This window comes from Psammomys obesus, unplaced genomic scaffold (assembly GCF_907164565.1).
Source record: "Psammomys obesus unplaced genomic scaffold, mPsaObe1.curated_primary_1811, whole genome shotgun sequence".
Classification (NCBI taxonomy): domain Eukaryota; kingdom Metazoa; phylum Chordata; class Mammalia; order Rodentia; family Muridae; genus Psammomys; species Psammomys obesus.
The window spans coordinates 3,234,638-3,260,109 of NW_026596225.1; the positions used below are offsets into that span (position 1 = coordinate 3,234,638).

The following is a 25,472-nucleotide window of genomic DNA, read 5'->3' on the forward strand; positions in this document are numbered from 1 at the left end:
CTCATCCAGAGAACTGGAGAAAGGTGTGACTTTTCAGTTGCTGTGATGAGACATCAAGACTAGAATTGACTTACAGAAGAAAGGGTTTATTTTGGCTCCCAGTTCCAGAGAGAGAGTCCACAGTGAGAACGAGGTGGGGCAGCAAGTGGCCAGCCAGATCAAGAGGCTTAGCTCACAACCACTTGCAGAAGCATAGATTGGGAGCTGGAGAGGGGCAAGGCCGTGAACCCTCAAAGCCCTCCCTGAGGGATGGAGTTCCTGCAGCAAGGCTCCACCCACTAAAGTTTGTACTACAGACCCAACAGCACCACCAGCTGGGAACCAGGGCTAAGTGCACATTTCTCATTGAAGCCAGCAGGTAAAGAAACAAGATAACTTTGTGTGGAGCAAAGAAATACATTATAGACACATGGTTAAGCTTGACAGCAGGTCACATGAGTGAGGGCACAGGAAGGACTCAGTTGCACCCTGAGGTCTACAGGTCTGCTTTTTTGTTTTTTGTTTTTCAAGACAGGGTTTCTCTGTGTAGCCTTGGCTGTCCTCGACTCACTTTGTAGACCAGGCTGGCCTGGAACTCTCAAATCTGTGTGCCTCTGCCTCCTGAGTGCTGGGATTACAGGCTGTCTTTGTTGGCCGGTTACTAAAAGCTATAGTTTGGGTGGTTCTCTCTGGTTGGTAGATTAGGCCATCCATTGACTTCCTAGTGCACATGTCCCTTCCCATAGTGCATCTGATTCTGTTGTGCACACACAACCTTGCATAGGCATGCGATGGTACATAGGGGATTCCCTAGAAGTGCTCTAGACACTTTGCTTTTCGGGATATCATCCAAAACCACTTCAGACCAGACTGGCCCTTCTGTTCTTCATAGCTGACTACATTGGGCACACACTTAAATAGCAACTGTCTAAATTTGATTGTTACTGTGAGTGGAGAAACTCGAGTGTGCAGCCTGACGCCTGCTGGGGTTGGGGTGTTGAGAAGGCTGTGTATACTGGAGAGGAACATGTGTACATACAAGTGAAGGGCGGGTACCAGCTGGAACACAGCCCTGTCTTGCTGCTGTGTAGCTCAGGCCAGAGTCAAGCCTGTGGTGGTCCTTCTGTTTCAGCTTCTTGAGGGCTTGTATTGTTGGCATGTCCTGGTCTTGACATCTATCTCAAGTCCTGTTTATTACCTCTTCCGTTTTACGTCTTCCTCCCATTTCCATGCTATTACCGTGATGTGTGCCCATCTAGCCACCTAGTTCATTAATCTGTGCTTTTAATAATACTGTTTTCCACACTGTGAACGACATGTAACTATATACTTTTTCTAATCGTTTAAGAGTGATTGTATTTTGTTGGCTTGCTATTATTTCAGTAAGATTACTACTACGACCACCAGCACCACCCTTTTTGGGGGTCGGGGAGAGACTTGACAATGCCTTCTGCGATTAAAGGCCTGGCTTCAGGAAGCTGTGTTAGGAGCTAGCAAACATTAAGTTTTATTTGTTGTAGAATTTTTTTTAAAGATTTATTTATTATGTATACAGTGTTCTGTGTGCATGTACACCTGCACACCAGCAGAGGGCACCAGATCTCACTATAGATGGTTGTGAGTCACCATGTGGTTGCTGGGAATTGAACTTATGACCTCTGGAAGAGCAGCCAGTGCTCTTAACCTCTGAGCCATCTCTCCAGCTTTGTTGTAGAATTTTATTTTATGAAAATTTCATGTTTTATTTATCTTTGTCATATTAGATAATTTCTGCTGTTGGCTTTTTTTTTTTTTTTCAAAGAAAACGGGCTTCCTGAGACATATCTTCTTATGCGTACTTGTAGAAGTTCCAGTGGTTTAAAAAAAATTTTTTTTATTGGATCTTTCTGAATTTCACATCGTGCACCCCAGTCCCACTCATCTTCCCCTCCCCTCGGACCCACCATTGCAATTTTTTCCACAACAGAGAAAATTCAGTATTTTTCAATTAATTAATTTTAAAGTTCATTTTACATCCTGGTTGTAACCCCCTTCCTCCTTTCCTCACAGCCCCACCCTCCGTCTCTACCCCAAATTCAGTGTTTTTATTTTTTAAAGATTTATTATGTATACAATGTTATGTCTTGAATGTGTGCCAATGCAACAGAGAAGGGCACCAGATCTCACCATGTGGCTGCTGGGAATTGAACTCAAGCAGCCAACGCTCTTAACCTGAGCCATCTCTCCAGCCCCATCAATGTTTTTAAGCTGAGGTTAAGGATACTCGATTTCCACTGCCGTGGTCAGACATCAACGTTTTACCCCCTGAGAGTTTCTAAGTAGTCTGTGAACATTTAATTTCGATGTAATTCTGAACTCATGCAAATAAGGCAGTAGAGGAAGTTTGATGTAGCAAAGCTGATTTCGAATGGTTTTTGGGGACCCAATTGCCTTTTCCTGTTTTCCCTCATACCTCCAGCAAGTTCTAGCAAAGCCCTCGCAAGGGCCGCGGTGGTTCCGGGTGGTTAGTCTGGCCCACAGTGCCCCTCGCCCGCCTGCGCCTGCGCCTGCGCGCCCCGCCCCGCCCCGCCCCGCCCCGCGCGGTCTCCACTCGGAGGAGTTTCCCCCAGCGTTCGGGAGGCGCTCGGGGGAGCGGCCCGCGCCGCGGTGAGTACGCCCCGGCCGCCGAGGGCCGCCCGCTTCCCGCTCTCCACCCGAGGCCCGCCACGCCTGGAGTAGGCCGCTCGGCGGGCGGAAGCCGGTGCCCGGGGCGCCCGCTGCTCCCCGGGGCCTCGCTTCCGAGCCCCGGGCGCCCTCCTCCCGCCGAGGGCGCCCTCCGCCCTCTGGGCCCGCTGCGTTCCGTCGCTCGCTGAGCCTCCGGGGTAGGAGGGGCCCCGCCGTCGCCCGCCCGGCTAACCGAGTCTGCGAAGGCCCGCCGCGGCCGCATTACTGCGTTGTCTGGGGTGGTTGGTTGCGCTAGTTCTTCGCCCCAGAGCCGCCCCACCGGGTCTCTGGCTGGCTTTGAACTCTGTGGTACCCGAGATGGTTCTAACTCCACCCACTTAACGTTGACAGCAGAGCCGGCGCGCTTCCTCGGGACGGTGACAGGCTGTGCGTCAGCGCCCTGTGAGAGGATAGAGCTGCTGTCCATCCGGACCACTTCACTCCAGTCTTCTGGCAGTAGTCTTGTGTCGTTTACGGGCACGCTGAGAAAAAAAAGTGAGCTCAGCGTTTAGGGCCTTTGCTTTTTTTAATGAGAGACAGTGCTTTGTATTTGAGTCAAAGAAAGTCTAGTTTTGGAATCGAGTGTCATTTCCCAGCAATCACTTGCCAACTTTTTTTTCTTTGAACCAAGTTTTCCAGTGTGTTAGATAGTGACGTCTATCCGACACATAAGTTCCTGAGAGGAATAACCTCTGTAGTGGGTGTAAGAAGTGTGTCTATTGATTTGGTCAGTGATAACTGTTATCGCCGAAGGTGTGTTTGAAATAGTTTTGTGGGCGTCTCTCTAAGTGTCTTTACACTTTATTGACTGGGCAGGGTGTCTTGGAGGTGATTCTTTGTCTAGTTTAGCTAGCTTCCTACTCAGCTTCCAACTGCTGGAATTTACCCACTGAATTGGTTGTTACACACCCGTCGTAAACAGGCTGGGTCTAAAGCAGGAAGACGCTCATCTGTGTTTTGTGCACATATGCATCCCTACCCTCCCTTAGAGAGACAGGCCAGCTCACCGTCTGGGAAAACCCAAGTACCTGCTCATATGTGTGCACGTGTGTTTATAGGCATGCATTCACCTCCTACTGTAATCAGTTGATAAGGGAAAAGGGTTCTATCACACTCTTCCTCTCTTTTTTCATGCTTGAGATCAACCCCAAGGGCCTTGTGCATTTATGAGTTTGCATTTATCTATCTATCTATCTATCTATCTATCTATCTATTTATTTATTTATTTTGAGACAAAGTCTCACTGTGTAGCTCTGGATGGTCTGGAAATTACTATGTAGACCATGCTGGTCTCAAACTTACAGAGATCCCTCTGCTGCTGCCTTTCAAGTGGGGGAATTAAAGGCGCTGTGCCTGCTTATTTTTAAAATTACATCTATGTATTCAGTGTCTAGAGCTAGTGCTCTCCTGTGGATGAGTATGTGTGGATCCTGCCGTCAGCTGACGTCACCGGGCATGTGTGGCATGCTTTACCCACTGAGCTTTACCCACTGAGCCATCTCACAGGCCAGATTGTTCATAAGGTCTGCATCGCTTAAGCTTTCAATGATGATTTGAAAGGTTTAGTACTTAGAATGTCAAGCTTTTCAACTGTTACTATTTTTTTTTTTGACATAGGGCCTCATGTAACCCATGCTGTTACTGAATTTGCTACTGTTATTGAATTTGCTGTGTAGCTGAGGATGACTTGAACTCTTCAAAATAATTTTTAAAAAAGATTTTACTTATCTTATGTATAAGTGTTTTGCATGCTTGGTGCTCATGGCCAAAAGAGGGCATCAGATCCCCTGGAACTACAGTTACAAATGGTTGTAAGCTACCATGTGGGTGCTGGGAACTGAACTGGGATCTTCTGCAAGAACAAATGTGTTTAATTGCTGAGCCATATCTCTAGCCCAGCTTGAACCCTTGATCACAGGCATATAGCACCATGCTTGGCTAACATTTTCCTTTCCTTTCCTTTCCTTTCCTTTCCTTTCCTTTCCTTTCCTTTCCTTTCCTTTCCTTTCCTTTCCTTTCCTTTCCTTTCCTTTCCTTTCCTTTCCTTTCCTTTCCTTTTTCCTCTCCTTTTTCCTTTTTCCTCTCCTTTTTCCTTTCCTCTCCTTTTTCCTTTCCTCTCCTTTTCCCTCTCCTCTCCTCTCCTCTCCTCTCCTCTCCTCTCCTCTCCTCTCTTTCCTTTTCTTTTCACTAATACTCCTGTTGTTTGTTTGTTTCTTTGATATAGGGTTTCTCTGTGTAGCCCTGGTTATCTTAAAACTTACTTTCTGGATCAGGCTGGCCTCAAACTCACAGAGATTCCCCTGCCTCTGTCTCCTGAGTTCTGGGATTAAAGACATGTGTCACCATGACCCACTTGCTTGGCCAGGATTTTAAATTATCTCTTCAGTGACCTCCAAGTAGAGTAAAAAAATACTACTTTGAGATAAAGTGAGTCTCATTGTTAATTACTTGTTTTACGCTTGTTGATTTTTCTAGAGACATTTCTTCCTCACTGTTATTAAGAACTTATTGTTGGTGTGAGGACTCAATTTTCCTTTTTCCTTTTTTAGACTGTGACTCATTTTTCAACTGTTTTTGGCAGGCCATGGTCACTTACTCTGTAGCCTCAGTTAAAGTAAGTAAAAATAAGCCATTATATTTATTTTAAAGATTTTAATTTATTGTTTATTTTTAAATCATGTGCATGTGTGAATCACTGGGAGGGGGGGGGCATATACCACAGTTCAGGTGCTCACAGAGGCCAGGAGAGGACACTGGACCTTTGGAACTGCTGGGTGTGGGTGCCCGGAACAGAACTAGGGTCCTTTGCAAGAGGAGCAAATAGTCTCAAGCACTGAACTATCTCTCCAAACTCTTTGTTGTTATATTTTGTGAACTCTTCATTTTAGAGGGTAGCTAGTGGCTGGGGGGCTTAGGGGGAGAAAAGCTATGAATCTTTGTATGCTGGCTTTTTGTTTAGTTGGCTGATGACTGACTTTTTTTTTTTTTTTTTAACTCTTAGAAGTACTATTGTAATAGTAATTTTATGTAGTCAATATTATGGAGCATGGAAATTTTTGAATTTTTATCTGTGGAATGCCTGTACTTCAGGCTCCTATTGACCCCTCATCTCCCAGTTTTCTTTGAAACCTCCCATTGAGCCTGATGTCATGGTAACAAACCTGTAATCCTAGCAGTGGGGAAACCAAAACATATGAATCTCTTGGTTTGAAGCTAGCCTAGTCTGCATATTGAGTTCCAAGTCAGTCATGACTATATAATTAGATGCAGTTTAAAAAAATAGCAGCTCATGTTGAGTCTGTAGTGATTGTGTGCCAAAGAGATGGGTATTTACATGCCTTTAAGAAACTATGGGGCCAGCCTGGTCTACATAGTGAGTTCCAGGATAGCCAGGGCTGCATAATAAAACCCTGACTTGAAAAAAGCCATATAGGAAAAACCATATATATATATATATGTGTGTGTGTGTGTGTGTATATATATATATATATATATATATGATTTATGTGTATATATGTGTGTGTACATATGTGTGTGTGTATGTGTGTGTATATGTGTGTGTTTATGGAGAGCTGGCTTGTATACAAGAGTACACTGCTCTTGAAGAGGACTAGAGGACCACTGATGTAGATCCAGCGTCCACATTGGCTGGCTTGAAACCACCTGTGTCTCTTTCCTTAGGTAATCTAACACCTCTGTGAGTGTACACGAACACACACACATAATTAAAATAATAAAAATAACATTAAAAGTTATTAGATATAGGTATCATAAATTACAGAATTCAGAAAAATTACTTGCACTTGAAGATATAGCTGCTTTTGGTATACGGTATTTTCCTAGGGTCCTAATTGATTCCTCCAGCCTTTTCCTATACTAATTCGTACCTTTATGTCATATGTTCTTTTAGATGTAAAGGGCACTTCTTTGTTTTTGATGTGTGGTGGTGCTGTATCAGGCCAGAACTTTGTGCATGCTAGGGAGGCTAGCTCCTGAGCTGCGTCTCTAGCCCTTCACAGTGTTTTCTACATCCCCACATAGCTGTCTTCAGTTAATACCTTTCTGTGTCTTTTCCTTCTGTACATTACTTATTTATTTATGTAGCTGCTGGGTATTGAGACCAAAGCCTTGTACATGATAATAACGTTCTGCTACTGAGCTATACCCCAGTTCTTTTAATAAAACATTTAATAATTTAAATATCTGCTTTATGCTACTGATTCAGCAAATATTTCTGTGTGCATACCATGTTTTTAGTAGAAGCTTTTGTTAGAGATAATGGAGTCACACATGATGGAACATACCTTTAATCCTAGCACTTTGAAGGCAGAGCCAGGCTCTGTGAGTTTGAGGCCAGTGTGGTGTACACAGTGAATTTCAGGACTGCCAGAACTGTATAGAGAGACCTTGTCTGGAAAAAATAAAACAACAGCAACAAAGCAACCAAAAAGATAATGGAATATTGGAATTAGGTTTTGGGGCTAGGAGGTAAAAAAAGAAGTGCTTTACTTGTTTGGGTTAGTTACCTTCCTGAACTTGTTTCCTCATAATAAAGACATACTTTTAAGATTTCTTAGATTGACATGGAATATTCACTCATCAAATATATGCTACTTAACATTTATTAAAGGCATCATTACGTAGAGTGAGCCATTGTTAACTATGACTTATGTGTACATGTAACTACTACCTAAAGGGCAATAATACATTTTTCAGCAACCCAGAAGGTTTCATTATGTCCTTCCCGGTGAGTTTCAGGAGTAACCAGTGATCTGATTGAGATCATTGGCAGTTAAGTTTTTTTACTTTATTTTTTAAATTTTATGCACATTGGTCTTTTGGCTGCATGTATTCTGTGTGAGGTTGTTGAAATTCTCTGGAACAGAAGTTACAGATAGTTGTGAGTTGCCATGTGGATGCTGGGCATTGAACTCAGGACCTTTGGAAGAGCAGCCAGTTCTCTTAACTATCTCTCCAGCCCCAGCAGTTAATTTTTTAAAAACATAATTGAGCTGTAATTCATATACAATGCATCTACTTTTAGTTACCAGTTTTATATGTATGTATATATATATTATATATAGTATATTCATAATATTGTGTAGCTGTCACACTTCAGAGCATTTTAATTATCTTAAAGATATATTCCATCCATTCAGTCATTTCACTGTCTTCTTTGCCAGTTACCTCAACTCAGTCTTAAATAATATTTATTTATGGACTCTGTTCATTTACTGCTATTGATATTTTATATTAGTGAGATCATACACTTAAGTATTTGTGGTCACTTAGGACTAGCTTTTTTCACTTATTGTGATGTTTTCAAGCTTTATATTATAAATGTTTATTCCTTTTTATGGTTGGGCCATATTTTATCAATTAGTGGACATTTGGATTACTTCCACTTCAGAGTACTGCTAAATAATGCTTTTATCAACACTTGTGTAGTTTTTTTTTGAAGGTGTATTTTTATTTTATGTGTACGAGTATTTTGTCTGCACAGATGTCTTTGCATCACTTGTGTGCTTGGTAGTGCCCTTGGGGGCCAGAAGACAGTGTTGGTACCCCTGAAACTAGAGTTAGAGATAGTTGTGAGCCCCTTTGTGGCCAAGCCATCTCTCTAGCTCCAAGCATGTATATTAATCTCTTTCAACAATGTTTTGTTTTCAGATTACAAGTTTCACGTACCTTTTTCATTAAAGCTATAACTTTATGGTTTGAAGCATACAAGTTTTAATTTACATGTAATCTTTCTGTTTCCTTAGAGTTTGTGCTTTGATATCTCATATTTAACGCACCATGGTTTATAATTCTAGGTGAGAAGAGTTTATGCCCATGCATATGTTTATGCCATAAAGAGCTTTATTTGTTCTTAGGTTTAGGTTTTTGAATAACTTCATAAAACCTTTGGGTATATGTGTGGCAAGGGTTTAATCTAATTTTATTTTGATTTTCTTTCCTTTCTTTCTTTCTTTCTTTCTTTCTTTCTTTCTTTCTTTCTCTCTCTCTCTCTCTTTCTTCTTTCCCCTCCCTCCCTCCTTTCCTCCCTCCCTCCCTTTTTTCTCTCTTTCTTTCTTTTTTTTTGTGACAGGGTTTTTCTATGTGGTCCTGGCTGGCTGTCCTGGACTCGCTTTGTAGACCAGGCTAGCTTTGAACTCACAGTGATCCACCTGCCTCTGTCTTTCGGAGTACTGGAATTATAGTGTGCACCACCACCCTTGGCCTAATTTCATTTTTTAAATGTGTACTTCCAGTTGTCTAAGTATCATTTTTTGAAAAGGCCATTCTTCACTGAATTATATTAACACCTCTATATAATTAGTTGGCAGGATAGGTGGGTGTTTTTAGTCTCTTCTATTTCGTTGGTCTAAATATCTATCTTTGTGTCAGTGCTCTCATGTTTTGGTAACTGTTGCTTTCTATGTTTTGAAATTGGAGTGTTTGAATTTTTCAAATTTGTTTTTTGATTGGTCAGTATTGTTTTACCTGTTTTGGGACCCTTTCATTTAGGATCAGCTTATTTACTTCCTCGAGAATTCTAAATACAATTTTATTGGAAATTATTTCTATATAGCAGTTGGAACATATTATCATACTAACAATATTTAAACCCTCTGCTTCATGAACTGGGGAGGTCTTTACATTTAGATTTCCTTTAATTTCTTTCATCATAGACACCTTCCACTGAGTTTAAGTTCTACCTCTTTCAAGGAATACTGTAAAAATATTAGCTCTAAGTTTTATGTTTCTTAGTTAAATTTACTCATAAGGATGGTGGTATTATTATTATTATTATTATTATTATTATTATTATTATTATTATTTTGATTTTTCAAGACAGGGTTTCTCTTTGTGGCTCTGGAAGTCTGGAACTCAATCTGTAGACCTGGCTAGACCAGGTTGGCCTGAAACTCAGAGATCCACCTCTCTCTGCCTTCTCAGTGCTGGGGTTAAAGGCATGCACCATCATTTCTGGCTAGAATTTTATAATTTTTGATAACATTAATAAAAGTAGGATTTAGGGTCTAGAGCAGTGGTCTCAACCTGTGGGTCATGACCCCTTTGGGGTTAATGGACTTTCTCATAGGGGTACATATCAGATAGCAAAATTACAGTTATAAAGTAGCAATGGAACGAATTGATGGTTGGGGGTCACCACAACATGAAGGACTTTATTAGAGGGTTGTGGCGTTAGGAAGGTTGCGAACCACTGATAGAGGGAGATGGCTCGGCAGTTTGCTGTTCTTGTGGAGGACTCAGGTCTGGTTCTCATCACCTGTCCATCCTCCAGTTCCGCAGGGTCAGGCACACAAGCAGCACACATAAATACATGCAGGGAGCAGTCATACACAGACTTAAGTACATGTTTAAATGCTGCTCTTCCGGAAGACACTGGTTAAATTTCCAGCGCCCACTTGGTGACTTGGAACTGTATTAACTCCAGGTCCAGGCGGCCATATCTTCTGGTCTTTGAGGCAGCAGGCACGCAGTGATACACAGACATACATGCAGGCAGAACACCCACACACACTCTGGGTGGTGGTGGTGCACATCTTTAATTCCAGCATTGGGGAGACAGAGGCACGGGGATCTCTGAGTTTGAGACTAGCCTGGTCTATAGAGTAGTTCCAGGACAGCCACAGCTACACAGAGATACCCTGTCTTGAAAAATAAAACAAACAGGCTGGAGAGATGGCTCAGTGGTGAAGAACACTGGCTGCTCTTCCAAAGGTTCTGAGTTCAATTTCCAGCAACCACGTGGTGGCTCACAAACATCTATGGTGAGATCTGGTGCCTTCTTCTGGTGTGCGGGTGTACATGCGGACAGAACACTGTATACATAATAAACAAACAAATTCCAAAAAAAGCCGACCAAGCAACAACAAAACCTTACCTGTACGCATAAAGTAAATACATAAAAATTCTGAAACAGGAAAACTAAATTTACTTGTATTTATTTATTTTGTGTGTATTACGTGCCACAGAGGCCCAAAAACAACTTGGGAGAGTTTACCATGTGTGTTCCAGGAACTGAACTCTCTGATCCTCAGGCTTGGTAGCAAGTGCCTTTACCTTGAAGGAACAGAAGGAAGAACTTATTTTTTTTAAAAAAATTCATTTTATGTGTGTAAGTGAATGTACGCCTGTGTGCTGTGTGTGTGCCTGGTACCCAGGGAGGCTAGAAGAAGGCATCAACTGCCCTGGGGCCGATTTACAGATGGTTGTGAGCCACCGTGTATTTAGTGGGGCTTGCGCCTGGGTCCTTTTGAAGAGACGCTAGGACTCCTTCCTAACCACTGAGCCGTGTCTTCTGCCCCAGAACAATCCTATTAACAGTCAGATTTGTTTATTGCTAGTCTATAGCACGGACTTGGTTTTTCTGTACTGACACTGTGTCCTTTCACCTTGATGAGCTTTCTTGGATAGTTTTTAGTGGATCCCATAGTTACTGTTTTTTAAATGGCAGTTTGGTTTATCTATTTATGATTAATTTTTCTTTCATTTTTCCTCTTTCACCTACCTAGAACCTCCTGTGCAATCTTTGGTGATGAAAGCAAACATTTATGTTTTCTTTTCTTCTGAGTCATGATTTCACTGTTTTGCTTGTGTTGTTTCCACCTTGAATCCTCCTGCTTCAGCAAGTAAGCTGTTACCACAGCCACATGACACAGCCAAAGCAGACATGCTTGTCCTGTTAATTTGTCTTAAGAAAGAATTCAGTATTTTACCCTTAAATGTTGTCTTGGTGTTTCTATTGCTGTGGAGAGACACCATGACCATGGCAACTCATACATAGGAAAACATTAAATGTGGCTGGCTTATAGATTCAGAGGTTCAGTTCATTATCATCATGGCAGGAAGCATGGCGGGGTGCAGACAGACGCGGTGCTGCAGAGGAGCTGAGAGTTCTGCATCTAGATCAGCAGGAACAGAGAGTGCTACTGGGCCCGGCTTGAGCATCTGAAACCTCAAAGCCTATCCCCTCCGCCAACCCCCACTTCCTCCAGTATGGCTGCACCTACTCCAGCAAGGGCACACCTCCTAATAGTGCCATTTCCTATGAGCCTATTTGGACCATTTTCATTTAAACTACCACAGATGTGTTGCTATCTAAATTATTACATCAATACATAAACATTAACTGTGGGGTTTGGGGAGATTCTGGACACTTAGATTTTTTGCTTGTTTTGGTTTCTAAATTTTGGACACAGTAGTGACGTTGGCTGGGTTGGCTTCTCCCTTATGATCTTCCTGCCTCTGCTTCCTGATGTGCTGTGATCCACTGCACCTAATTAAGAGTACTAATATTATTTTAGAAAGATCTTTTAGGTAAATTGTTATTGTATACTTGATGAAACCACTTGTGTAAATTAATATATAAGGAACCAAGATAAATTGTTTTTAATACTATTGAAATTTTACTAGAGCGATGTGTGTGTGTGTGTGTGTGTGTGTGTGTGTGTATGGACACACATATGTCCATCTCCTATATAGAAATGTACTTATATACATGTATATATTCCTTTACAGAAAAAGTTAAAAAAGTAAAATTTTTAATGTAGGAAAGTTCTAAAGTCTAGATTTATTTCTTTTAAACCTGTCATTTACTTGGAAACTTAACTTTTTGAGTAAATTCTTGAATTTGCATTTCAGGTAAAAAAGATGCCACGAAGAAAGAAAAAAGTTAAAGATGCCTCTGAGTGCCAGAACTTAGAGAAGAAGGACCCAGAAGGCAGCAGCTCTGTCAGTGTAAAGAAGCCGCGCAGGCTGGAGGACCTGCTCATCGTGATATCTGACAGTGATGGAGAGGTCAGTATGTGACATGACGTTGTAGGGCTCAGCCTAGGCCTCTCTACCCACGTATTTGTTATGACTGTACCTTCATACCAGTTTGCTGACTTCATGCAGTTTTTTATTTCCTTTTGATTTCTAAGTAGAATTATGGATTATTTAAAAGAAAGTAGCCATGCTGTTTGGCTGGGGATGAATTATAGTTTTCCCTTCTTGTCATATGCTAACCCAATGTGATATTTTACAACTGTTAGAATAAATTAAACCAAATAGAAAGTGTAATTTTTTTTTGTTCGGAAAGTAAAAGAAAGTGTGAATGGGATGGGATGGAACCCAGGCTTCGTACATGTTAGAGAAGCACACTACCAGCTGAACCAAGAAAATTATGTTATTGTGGAAAGGAGAGAGATTGTCTAGATTGTAAACCTTTTCTTGTATTTACCATTTTTCTTCCTTTTTTGCCTGTGCACTGGATCAGATCTAGCACAGAACGAACCAAGCCTTTGTGTCTTACACCCCTCAGTTTACTCAGCGGGAGAAGCATTCATCTAAAGTTCAGAAGACCTTTCATTCTTCTTTTTTCTTCATCTTTTACACCTACTTGGTCACTGCAAGCTTTAGATTTAATCTCTCTCTTTTTTTAAAAAAAAGATTTGTTTATTTATTTTATGTATATGGCGCTCTATCTGCATGTACACGTGCAGGCCAGAAGAGACCACCAGATCTCATTATAGATGGTTGTGAGCCACCATGTGGTTGCCAGGAATTGAACTCAGGTCCTTGAAAAGAGCAGCCAGTGCTCTTAGCCTCTGAGCCATCTCTGCAGCCTCTAGATTTAATCTCTTAGGTGACCCTCAGGTTTGCTCTTCTGTTACGTAGATCTTTGCAGTACACTCCCTTCAGTATCTCTGGTGCCTCGTTTTTCCTTCCTACATTTCACTTCCCCTTTTGCAGCTATTTATTGAGATGTGTGTCTGTCTGTGTGGGTGGGTGGCAGGGCTGTGTATGCCCCCATTCACATGCATGGGAGGCATATCGTGAATATTTTGTACTTATTAATGCATAAACTATCGTATTTTAGAGTGTCCCTTTCCTATTGTTTCCCTTCCTTCCCATTGCTGTATTTGCTTTACTTTTTTTGTTTTATTTTCTTTTTAAATTTTTAATTTTTATATTAAAAATAGATTTTTTCACACAATATATTTTGATTTTAATTTTCACTCTCCCAACTTTCCTCAATCTTCCCCAACTACCCACCCACCCAAATTTATACTCTTTGTCTCTCATTAGAATATAAGCTGGCATCTAAAAAATTATAACAAACAAATTGGAATAGGACAGAACAAACAGAAGAACCAAAGAAAAAGCCCAAGAAACACATAGATGCTGAGACACCAGTTCACACACAGAACTCATAAACACACAATACCAGAATCCACAGTATACACCCAAACGACCTGTGAAGAGAAAAGAGAGAGTGCCCAGACCAAGCCGTATGAGACAGAGTACCTCCAAAGATGTGATTGAGTTTGTTTTGAATCTTCTACTGCTGGGCATGGGGTCTGTTCTCAAAAGTAGTTTGTATACCGAGTGAGACTCCACTGGAGAAAACCTGTTTTCCCTTTGTGAGCAGGTATTAATTGGAGACAGCTTCTGGGTTAGGAATGGAGGCTTGTGTTCATTTCCTGAGCACTGGGACTTCATCTGGCCTAGACCTGTGCAGGCCTTGTGCGTGCTGCTGCCGCAGTCTCTGTGAGTGTCTATGTATGGCAGTCCTGCTGTGTTTAGAGGCTTTGTTTTCTTGATGTCCTCTATCCGCTCTGGCTCTTACAGTCTTCCCTCCTCTTTTTGGGCAGGGGGTTCCCAGAGCTCTGAGGGAAGGGATTTGATGAAACATCTCCTTCAGGACTGGGTGTTCTTGTTCTCTTGCTTTCTGCACATTGTCTCTTTGTGGGTCTTTGTTTTTTCCCCATCTACTGTAGAAGGAAGCTTCTCTGATGGTGGCTGATCTTGCTGGTGTGGCCCTTTTCCTTAGCTGATGTGTGTTTTTGTGAATATATGCCATGTGAGTGCAGGCAGGCAAGAAGGAAGGGAGGGAGGGAGGGAGGGAAGGAAAGGAAAGAGAAAGAAAGAACTTCCTGTCCTTCTATAGTTCAGTTCTCAGCACCCACATCAGGTGGCTCACAACTTGGGGGATCTGACACACCCTCGTGGCCTCCTCAGTTTCCTACCATGTGGGTTCATGGATGGGATTCAGATCATCTGGCTTGGTGGCAAGCATTGTTTACCCCTGAGCCATCTTTGTGGCCCCTGTCATGAGGTTTTTTTTAAACCTCTGTTATTGAACTATGCTTTTCTGGAGGGCAGTAATTTTGTATGTTAAGTACCTGTCAGTAGTGCTTAGCCTTTAGCATGCCTAGAAAACCCTGTTTTCTTTTCTTTTTTTCTCTCTGTATAACCTTGGCTGTCCTGGATTGGCCTTGAACTCAGAGGGATCCACCTGCCTCTGCCTCCCTGAGTGCTGGGATTAAAGGCATGCATCACCACTTCTGGCTTAGGCTTTTCTTTTATTAAAAAAAAACAAAAACAAAAAACATTATTTTATGTGCATATGTGTTCTTGCGTGAGCGTACGTGTACCACATGTATGCAGGTATCTGTAGAGTCTGGATGGGGTGAGATCCCCTGAACCTGGAGTTACAGCACCTGTGAGCTGTGAGCTACCTGATATGGTGCTGGGAATCAGCTTTGGTCCTTTGTAAGATCAGTAATTGTTCCTAGCTGCTGTGTTAACTCAGCCCTGGTTTTACTTTTATTTACTTTTAACGGTTCTTCCCTTCCCCTCTTTTTTTCTCTCAGTGTTTCGAGACAGAGTCTCGCTGTGTAGACTAGACTGGCCTTGATTGAAGTCACAGCCATCTTCCTGCCTTTGCCTCCCAAGTACTGAGATTGAAGGTATAAGCCACCATATCTAGCTATATTTAACTATGTAAGAAAATGCCTTACCTGGAGTATAGCTCAGTGGTCAAACATTTGTCTAGCATGACTAATGACTTCCTAGGTTTGACTGCTAGCATTGTAAAACACAAAACCACCATGTGTGGTGCATACCTTAATCCCAACACTGGGAGGCAGAGGCAGGTGTATCTCTATGAGTTCAATGCCAGACTGTTCTACATAATGAGTTCCAGGGCAGCCAGGGCTGCAGAAAGAGCCTGTCTCAAAAAACAAAGCAAAGCAAAACAAAAAGCAAATAATTTCTCCCCCCCCCCCCCCAATAAAACAAAACAAAAAATACCCAAGAAAATATCCTGTTCTGATGTAAAAGACACCAGGTAATGTCTTCTTTTTAAAATGTAAAGGTAGTAATATAAGTTATATTATAGTCATAAGTCGGGCTTCAGTTATAATTTTCTGTTGCCTTCAGCACATATTCTCTCCTGGGTTGGCTGCATTCCATACGTTCCGCTCTCTTCAGCACAGGTCCTATGGTCCTGGCACCTCCAGTATCCTGGGGTTTCCATTGCAGCACAGGCCTCAGCTTTACAGCTTCACACCTGGCTCATAGTCGCATGTCTATTGCCTGGCCTCAGCTGCTCTCAGAAAACATGGAACACGAGACTGACTTCTTTACTCCTGATTCTTCCTTGCTTGCAAGATGAGTACCAAAGGAAGGCATCGCCAAGTCATGTTGCCAGTTCAGGATGTGGCCTGGCCCTGTTGGAACACAGCTGTATCAGGTTTTGTGTGCTGACCTAAAGAAACTTTCCTAAGTGCTTACTCTGAGGAGCAGGAAATCTCTTCAGTTTAGTTTTCTTCTTTTAAATGAATTTTGATTTTCACAAGACAGCCTTCAATGGATTTTGCCCTGTAGTGTCCACTGTAGCACAGTTTTCAGTGCTAGACACAATCTTGTCTTGAAATTTTTACTGCCTAACAGATTAGTTTATTGTCTTTAAATTCAACTTTACTTCAGTTCTCAGGACACAGGCAGAATGAAGCCGGACTCCTGATCAAAAAGTGACATAAATGACTTCTATTCCGGTTCCTGATTGTCACTGTTCTCTGAGAACTCACGAGCTGAGCCCCCACTGCTCATGCTTCCTCAGCATTCTTGTCTTACAGGTTCCCGTTAGAATAGTTCATTAAGCTCTGCTTACAGCACTCAAGTGCTTTGCTAATCCAAAGTTTCAAACACGTTCACATTTCTCCCCCAAACTAGCTCCAAAGGCCTAAGAGCCATGCGGACAGACTTACCATGGCAGTAAGTATGTCTTACTCACTTAACTTACTCCTTAGCACCAACCTCTGTTGCTTTTATGTTGTGACAAAAGCAACTTATGGGGGAGAGAGCTTACTCTGCCTTATAGTCCACCATGACAGAGGACAGGCCAGCAGGCAGGGAAGCCATGGCAGGAGCAGGAAGCCGCTGCTTACATTGTATCTACACCCAGGGAACACAGTGTGAAGTAGGGCAGGCTACTGAACCTTCTCCCAGTCATCCACTTCTCACAGTGAGGCTGTAGCTAAGGACTCTACAACCCTGCCAAGTGAGGCTGTCAGCTGGGAAACAAGTACTCAGACATGTGAGCACGTGGGAGCACATTCACATTCAAACCATATCTCTACTCCTGGTTTCTTTTACTATCACGATGTACCTGGTGATGTGAAATACCAAATCTTGCACACATTCTCAGTGTTTGCCCTTAATTTTGTACTTTCTAAGGGTGATTTTGTCTATGTTGTAAGTTCTTTAATCTGTTTTTTGTTTGAGATAGGGTCTCACTTTCTGGACCTGGCACTTACAGCCTGGAACTTACAGCCTGATCTACAATAATTTGCCTGTCTCTGCCTTCTAACTGCTGTCTAACACTATTATTATTATTATTATTATTATTATTATATCTCATCTTCTGACTGTTCTTTGTTCTTACAGCTTATAGTAGCAGTGGGAATACTGATAGGTTTGTTTTTTTTTTGATATGTTGTTCTAATGATACCTTTATAGCTTTATAGTATGTGTCTTGGTTAGGGTTTCTATTGCTATGAGGAGACCATGACCATGACAAGTCTTTTTTTTTAATTTTTTTAATTTTTTTTTTTTTAAAGATTTATTTATTGTCTATACAATGTTCTGTCTGCATGAACACCTGCGCGCCAGAAGAGGGCACTATAGATGGTTGTGAGCCACCATGTGGTTGCTGGGAATTGAACTCTGGACCTCTGGAAGAGCAGCCAGTGCTCTTAACCTCTGAGCTACCTCTTCAGCCCCCCATGACAAATCTTATAAAGGAAAACATTTCATGGGGCCTGGCTTATAGTTTAGAGATTTAGTCCTTTGTGATCGTGTCAGGAGGCAGACATGATGCTGGAGAAGGAGCAGAGAGTTCTACTTTTGCATCAACAGGCAGCAGGATATGAAGTTAGCCACTAAGGCTGGCTTGAGCTTCTGAGATGTCAAAGCCCACACCCTAGTGATACACCTCCAACAAAGCCACGCCTACCACAACAAGACTATACTTAATAGTGCTCCCCTGTGGGCCAAGCATTCAAACATGAGTCTATGGGGCCCTTCCTATTGAAACCACCACAGTGTGCTTTTTATAATTTCTTTATTGTCTTTTCTTAGTTTTTGCTACTGTCTGGGTTTTCAGTTTTGATTGGTATGACTTGACTTTTACTTTTAACCTGTACAGTAGTTGTGGATTTATTTTACTTTATGCTTGTTTTTTTAATTATTAGTAACATAATTTCTGAATTATTAGAAGATAGAATTGGAGGAGTGGATATGGGGGAGAGGAGAGGTATGGGGGATGGGGCAGACTGGGGAGAGTGAAGGGAAGAGAAACCGCAGTTGGAATATATTGAAAATGATATAAAAATCTAGAACATATATGTGTATATTATATTTCATATATATGTATATGCATATACATATGAATATATACATATATAGATACACATATACATATATACATACATTCATATACACACACACACACATATATATATATTTCAATGTAAAAAAAACAACTCTTACCCAAAAAATATGAGTTTATTCTGAAACCATATATGTGTGGTTATGCCCTGGGAACACAGATTGAGGTTACTCCAAGTTCCCTGTTCCAATGTGGTAGCAGTTTCATGACATTTGTATGATAACAGAGCAAAGAAAGTCACATATCAAGGAGTTTAAAAAATATATTGGTAGGCACAATAAGTAGGTGGTTAAAGCAAAGTAGAAAAATAACAGTTATAGGTCTTAGATGCTATGTTGTGGCTCTTAGCCTTTTGGTTGGTGAAAATGAGGGTTTTGTTATGTTAGTACATTCCAAAAGGATTTTTATTTGTTAACCATAGAATGTTAGGTCCAACACAGAGGGAGGCATGGAATGGGTCTTTAAGGAATAAAGATAGTCCAAGATAAATTATATTTAGGGTCCAAAACATTCCAAATTTTAATCAGTTGATTAGCCTTTGCAGACAGCTTCTTTCTAGGAATTCTCATTCACGTTTTATTGTTTATTTATTAGTGTTTGTGGAGTGTGTATGTAGGTTAGAGGGCAGCTTTGTGGGTCGGCTCTTTCTTCTACTTTTACATGTTCCAGAGATCTAACACAGGCCATTAGGCTTGCATGACAAGGGCTTTCCTTGCTCGGCCATCTCACTGGCCTCTTTTGTATTTGTCCCTAATTTTGTTTTATTCTTAGCTCTTATTCTTATATATATTTATTGTCAGCTCTTTTCCCAATGTTTTTCTAATCACTTTTTGTTTGATGATGCTTGTCTACTATATTTGTTAAAAAGGTGTTAAAAGTATAACATTTCCTGAGTTCTTGAATGTTTTATGCTATTTTTCTGTAGTCCTGGTACCTATTTTTGCCTTGTAATTCTTTAGTATACTGCCTTTGGTTCTTTTGTTTTTGCTTTTGTAAGCTGATTTTAGAATATCTAATCTCTCCCCAGCCTCTCCCTGTACCACCCCCACCCCCCACGCACCCTGAGACAGAGATTCTTGGTGTAGCCTTAGATGCCCTGGAACTCACCCTGTAGACCAGGCTGGCCTTGAACTTACAGAGATCCACTTGCCTCTGCCTCCTGAGTGCTGGGATTAAAGTTGTGCACCACCACTGCCCAGCTTAACTTTCATTTTTGAGGGTCAGTTATTATGTTTGTCAGTCTGAACATTTTAGGACTTTTTCTTTTATTTGCTTAGCATTTACTGTAGGATATTTCTGGAATTGATTGTTTAGGCCATTAGGGAATGGTAGGCACTTTTATGATTTTTCATCCCTCTCCCCACCTGAAAATTTTCTTGGGCTACAGTTTAATGTTTTTTTTTCTTCTTCATGATCCCTAACTATGCATATATTAAGTCATCTTTGCCTGTGTTTTCTCGCATCTGCTTTCTCCTAGATTTTTTTTAATTGCTTTATATTTCTTTTTTGGTTATCTTGATTATTGTTTGGTCTATTTTTAGTGCTACTTATTAAGTTTTGTTGTCGTTGTTTTAAGTCAGGATCTCTCCACAGAGCTCTGGCTGTCCTGGAATTCACTGTATAGACCAGGCTGTCTCCAAACTCCTAGAAACCCACCTGTTCTCCTTCTCAAGTGTTCCTTGTTAAGTTTTGAGGTGGAGTGGGGTTGGTGTGTGTGTGTGTGTATATATATATATATATATTAAAATGACTTTGTAGACTTCTTTTTCTTTCTTTCACCAACCAACCAGTGGCCAAAGAATGATTTACAATAAATGAATATATTGAATTCAAACAGTTCCTGATTCATGTGTCTCTGATCTTGGGTGGATGTCAACTAGTATTTTGGAGATTGGCCAATTTGTATGTGAATCTGTGTATCTGATAGGTGATCATGTCAGTATATTATACATTTTTATTTTTATGGTTTGATTGGTTCTAGATCTTGCACGTTTTTATTTGTTTATGTTTGTTTGTTGTTTTCAATACAGGGTTTCTCTGCATAGCTCTGGCTGTCCCGGACTCATTTTGTAGACCAGGCTGGCCTGGAAACTCATAGAGATCCATGTGTCTCTGCCCCTCTAAGTGCTGGGATTACAGGCGTGTGCCACCATGCCTGGATGGATGCTTTTTTTTTAATTGAGAAAAGGACCTTCTGTGATATCTTATGTATAGCATTATTAATAATCACTGATAATTCAAAGGCTTCTACTAAACAAAAGGAAATATAGAAGAAATGGTGAAATTATACTTTTAATGTCATTTAATCTGATCATATTTCTTATTTATAACAGGAAACAAAAGAGGAGAATGGATTGCAGAAAATGAAGGCAAAACAGTCAAACAGATCAAAGTGTTTGGCTAAAAGAAAAATTGCACGTATGTTTTCATTTTTTAATTGAATTGATAGAGTGTTTTTATTAGGAAAACATAATTCTCTAAGGATGTGTATGCTTCCTGTTCTGAATTGTTTTAAACGTTTGCGAGTTTCTTAGAGAGTTACTTTCTGCGTAGACATTTGACTTGCTAGTGTAAGACTGTTGAAATTATAAGTGTGATCCTCATGGCTAGGTATACCTATTAGAGCACTTAAATTGCTACCCACCCCTGAAAGATTGTTTTATGTGTCTTAAGTGCTTGCTTGTATGTACTGGTACCAGAAGAGGGAGTAAGTCTCCTGGAACTGGAGGTACAAATGATTTTTACTACTGTTTGAGTGTGGGACTGAGCCCAGGTGCTCTGCAGGGGCAGCACGTGCTCTTACCCATCAAGCTATCTTTCCATCCCTCTTTTCTCCCTTTACTATGTCGGTCTTAAACAAATTGCAGCTTTCTGCTGACCTCTGTTCTTCAGTTAAAGGCATGGTTGAGAGATGATGTGAACTTTTGTGTTGATAAAAACTTGAAGTTTAATGTGCACTGGTCAGAATTATTAGTGTTAGCTTAGATAGGTAATTCTGCCATGGGTGGTGGCAGGGCTTTGTCAAGACAACGAGCTTAAATCGGTGCATGGTGTCATGGTCCAGGACTGACTGGGCTGGAGCAATACAAATGGACGGTGTCACAGAAGTAGAGGCTGCAGACTGAGAGTTCAGAATCATCCCCAGCTACACAATGAATGGCCCAGGCTGGCTGCACTACAGTTCCGGATGTTTCCCCACCTTGGAGCACAGGAAGTTCTTTGCTTTGATTAGAGAGTTAGGTGTGCAGTAGGTGGCTGAGATGTATTGGTACGAGAAACTGATTTGTTCATGCCTCACGTTGGGGCCCTGTGCTTCAGCTCATGAACAGAAGTGGGGCCAGAGGTTTGGGCTTTTGGTTGACCCATCTAAACGTATTGGGCAGTTCTTGGAAAGGGCATCCTTAAGTAGTTGCACAGATGTGTACTTCAGATTATTAATTTCTAGTAAAATTATATCTTTAGAAAACTCATTTGAAAAGGGAAAGTCTCAGCCATTTTTCTGTGCTGACATTTGTTTCTGCAGCAGGTTGTGATGGCACACACCTTCAATCCCAGCACTCAGGGAGCAGAGGCAGGCAGATCACTGTGAGTTCCGAGGCCAGCCTGGTCTACAAAATGAGTCCAGGACAGCCAAGGCTACACAGAGAAACCCTGTCCCAAAACCCTGACTCCGGCCCCCCCCAAAAGAAATTTGTTTCTGAAAACAAAAGCGATGACACAAACTACATTCCCCAAATTAAAGAGCTTGAAGACTGGCTTCTAGGGAGTGTTTTCTGATTCAAATTTGATAAAAATGAATGAATACTGTTCACCTTTCTCAGTAAATAATGTGGGAGAGAAGAGTTGCAGGTGGAACTGCAAGGGAACACTCAGTGAGAACCAAGTAAGATGCCACTGGAAACGCTTAATTCTACAAATATCTTGAGAATGGTTATCTGGACTATAAAAACCATTGTATGTGATTTTGTGCATGTTTGGAAGTACGTAAATTTGTGAGCAGTTATTTTTCTGTTATGAGACTAGGTAAAACTGTTATTGGTCCTGATTAAAGGACTCAAAGGGAGAGTTCTTTGCTGTGCATTGCTGCACAAAGATTCACAGCCTGAAATCTCTTATACTTCTGGATATGAGCGAGAGATGTCAGATTTCAACTTTAAGGAGTGAAAAATGATGAAATTGAGGTTATTTTTATTTTTAAGTTACAGTTTTTCTGTTTTTTATTTGGAGCACAGGTTGCCATTGTATATGCGTGATATACCTTGTATCACTGTCCTGCTTAGGCTTATTTTATTGTGACAAACACTGTGACCAAAAGCAGCTTGAGGAGAAAAATGGCTTTACTTGACTTATACTTCCATATCATGGTCCATCATTGAAGGAAGTCAGGGCAGGAACTCAAGCAGGATAATGGAAACAGGCACTGGAAGCCGACTGTGGAGGAATGCTGTGTTCTGTCTGTCTCCTGATGGCTTGCTTATCTTGCTGTTTTATACTCGACCACCTGCCTGGGAGTCATTAATTAGGAAAATGCTGCATAGACTTGCTTATAAGCAAATCTGATGCAGGGATCTTCTCAGTTGAGGTTCTCTCCTTTAGATGACTGTTGGCTTGTATCAAATTAACAAAAGAACCAGCCAGCACAACCATATAAAATAAATTGAATTATACTTCAAAATAAAGTCAAGAACAGAAAAGAGAAATTGTATTTAAGGAAAGAATATGAGAAAGTGTATGCAAAGAAAATAGGTAATTTGAACTTTGTGGATAAATTCTTAGGAAGACACAAACAAAAACTGACTCAAAAAGTAGAAAATTAAAATACAAATAGTATAATAAAAAATCGAATTAACAAAAACAGCTGTAAACAAAAAGACAGGTTTGATGGCTTCATGGTTGAACTCTGTTAAAAATAAATATTAGTAGTAGTTCTTCTTAAACTCCTACAGATGTTAGGTGATGAGAAGATACCGCCCAATATATTCCTTAAGTCTGATACCAACTCCATGAGAGATATCACAAGAAAACTAAAGACTGAAACATATTTTTTAAAGATTTATTATTTGTACAGTGTTCAGCCTGCATGTATGCCGTCAGGCCAGAAGAGGGCACCATATCTCATTATAGATGGTTGTGAGCCACCATATGGGTGCTGGGAACTGAACTTAGGACTTTTGGAAGATCAGCCAGTGCCCTTAACCTCTGAGCCATCTCTCCAGCTTCCATAAGACTGATAAGAATGTAGAAGCAGCCTGGGCATGGTGGTGCACACCTTTAATCCCAGCATTCAGGGAGGCAGAGGCAGGCAGATCAAGGCCAGCTTGGTGTACGTAGTCCAGGGAAGCCTAAGCTACACAGAGAAACCCTGTCTCGAATCCCACCCCCAAACAACAGCAACAGCAAAAGAAGAATGTGGAATCAGGTGAAGACATGGGTGCTAGCCTCTCACAGGCTGCAGCACTTGAAAATGGGCCCTGCATTTTGACTGGGCAGTACATTGGAGCTAGCCCTGGAAGCATGGGTGCCAGTGAGCCACCCTGAGAGCACGAGAGCAGGAGACCCTGTCTCCTGCTGTTGGTGGCACTGGGTGGCTTAGCAGGAGCAGTGCAGGAGAGCTCACCTTGGTGGTGGATAAAGAAGAGCTGGAGCTCTGACCAGTTCAGCTACCACCCAGGGCCACCCTCGAATCTATATCAACTTCTGTTGGGACACGTGAAAGGGCTGGTCCTGCTGATCCAAAGATGCAGGATCTCCACACACAGGGCAACAACAGGATAACTGGGAGGAGGCCAGTGAGCATCCAATATTGATGAGGTCACAGAAGCCAGACATCTTGAATCAGACCCATGACTCACTGGTTTGAACATTTCCAAGGGAAGATGTGTGGACGGAAGGATGCTGTGGGACACAGTGGGACACTCTACAGCTTCCACGCTGGGATGTTTTCTGTGCTTTGTTTTTCATTTTGTGGGGGGAGATTGCAAGAGTGAAGGGCGGGTATGAGGGGATGGGGTGCATGATATGAAACTAACAAAGAATAAAAAGTTAAAAGGATGTAGATGCAAAAATTGCGTTATTGCTTGGAATTGAACTCAAGGCTTTATGTTAAGTAAGCACTCTGCCAACTGAGCTACATCTTTTATCTTTTTTCGTATAAGAATTACGCACTCATAAATTTTGCTGTAAAAATTCCTTTAGCTTTACCTCTTAAGTTTTGAAAATATGTATCTTCACTTTCATTCATCTCCAGAGTTTCTTCTCCTTTTTTTTGTGTTTTGAGGCAGGGTTTCTCTGTAACAGAGCCCTGGGTGTTCAGGACTCGCTTTGTAGACCAGGTTGGCCTGGAACTCACAGATATCTCCTGCCTCTGCGTCCTGAGTGCTGGGATCAAAGGTGTGTGCCACTCTGCCTTGCCAACCTCAGAGTTTCTTAGTAGTTCTCTCATGTTCTTTATTTATGGCATCCTGAGTGTGTTCAGTGTCCAAAGTCTTATTTCCTGAGGATACTAATAATTATTAGTGTTTTTTGTTATTACTTTTTCACATTTTACTTCAGATTTTAGACCTTCATATTAAAAGATTTCCTTTTGATATCTGGTAGGTTGTCTTTTGATTGCTTAGATTTAAAAGGAGGAAATCTAAACTGATTTGAAATGCTGTATCTATCTATTGGGGGTACCTGTGTGTATATCAACCTAACATGTTAAGATTGTTTTTGGAGATTTTTTTGTAGCATATTAAAATTTATTTACTTTTGACAATTTCATACATGTATATAATGCATTCTTATCATCTTCACTTGTACTTCTCTTTTCCCTGTCCAACTCATCCATCCTGCTTTCTCTACAAATCCCTTTCCTGTTTTCATGTCTTTTGTTTTGTGACTATGTTAGTCAGGACTCTCTAGAGGAGCAGAGCTAATAGAATGAGTGTGTGTGTGTGTGTGTGTACGCATATAGCGTTTATTAGAGTGGTGGTGGTCCAGCTAGTCTAACAGTGGCTGTCTCCCAGTAGAAAGCGCAAGAATCTAGTAGTTGTTCAGTTGCCCAGCTCTAGGCAGGTCC

General features: G+C 41.2%; 1 protein-coding gene across 3 annotated transcripts in view; it reads left to right on the top strand.

The window, feature by feature from the left end:
* The window catches only part of Uimc1 (ubiquitin interaction motif containing 1), a 74,808-nt gene that overhangs the window by 1,785 nt on the left and 47,551 nt on the right, over positions 1 to 25,472 (top strand). Inside the window, exons 1-3 of one of the 3 annotated variants that reach the window (XM_055595822.1) lie at positions 2,584 to 2,625; positions 12,337 to 12,492; positions 20,746 to 20,830. In XM_055595822.1, coding sequence (XP_055451797.1) covers positions 12,346 to 12,492; positions 20,746 to 20,830 — 232 coding nt within the window. In that variant the 5' untranslated portion in view covers positions 2,584 to 2,625; positions 12,337 to 12,345. Of the gene's footprint in view, positions 1 to 2,583; positions 2,626 to 5,236; positions 5,297 to 12,336; positions 12,493 to 20,745; positions 20,831 to 25,472 lie in introns of those variants that run through there. The other 2 variants (XM_055595821.1, XM_055595823.1) reach the window with 2 other exon arrangements.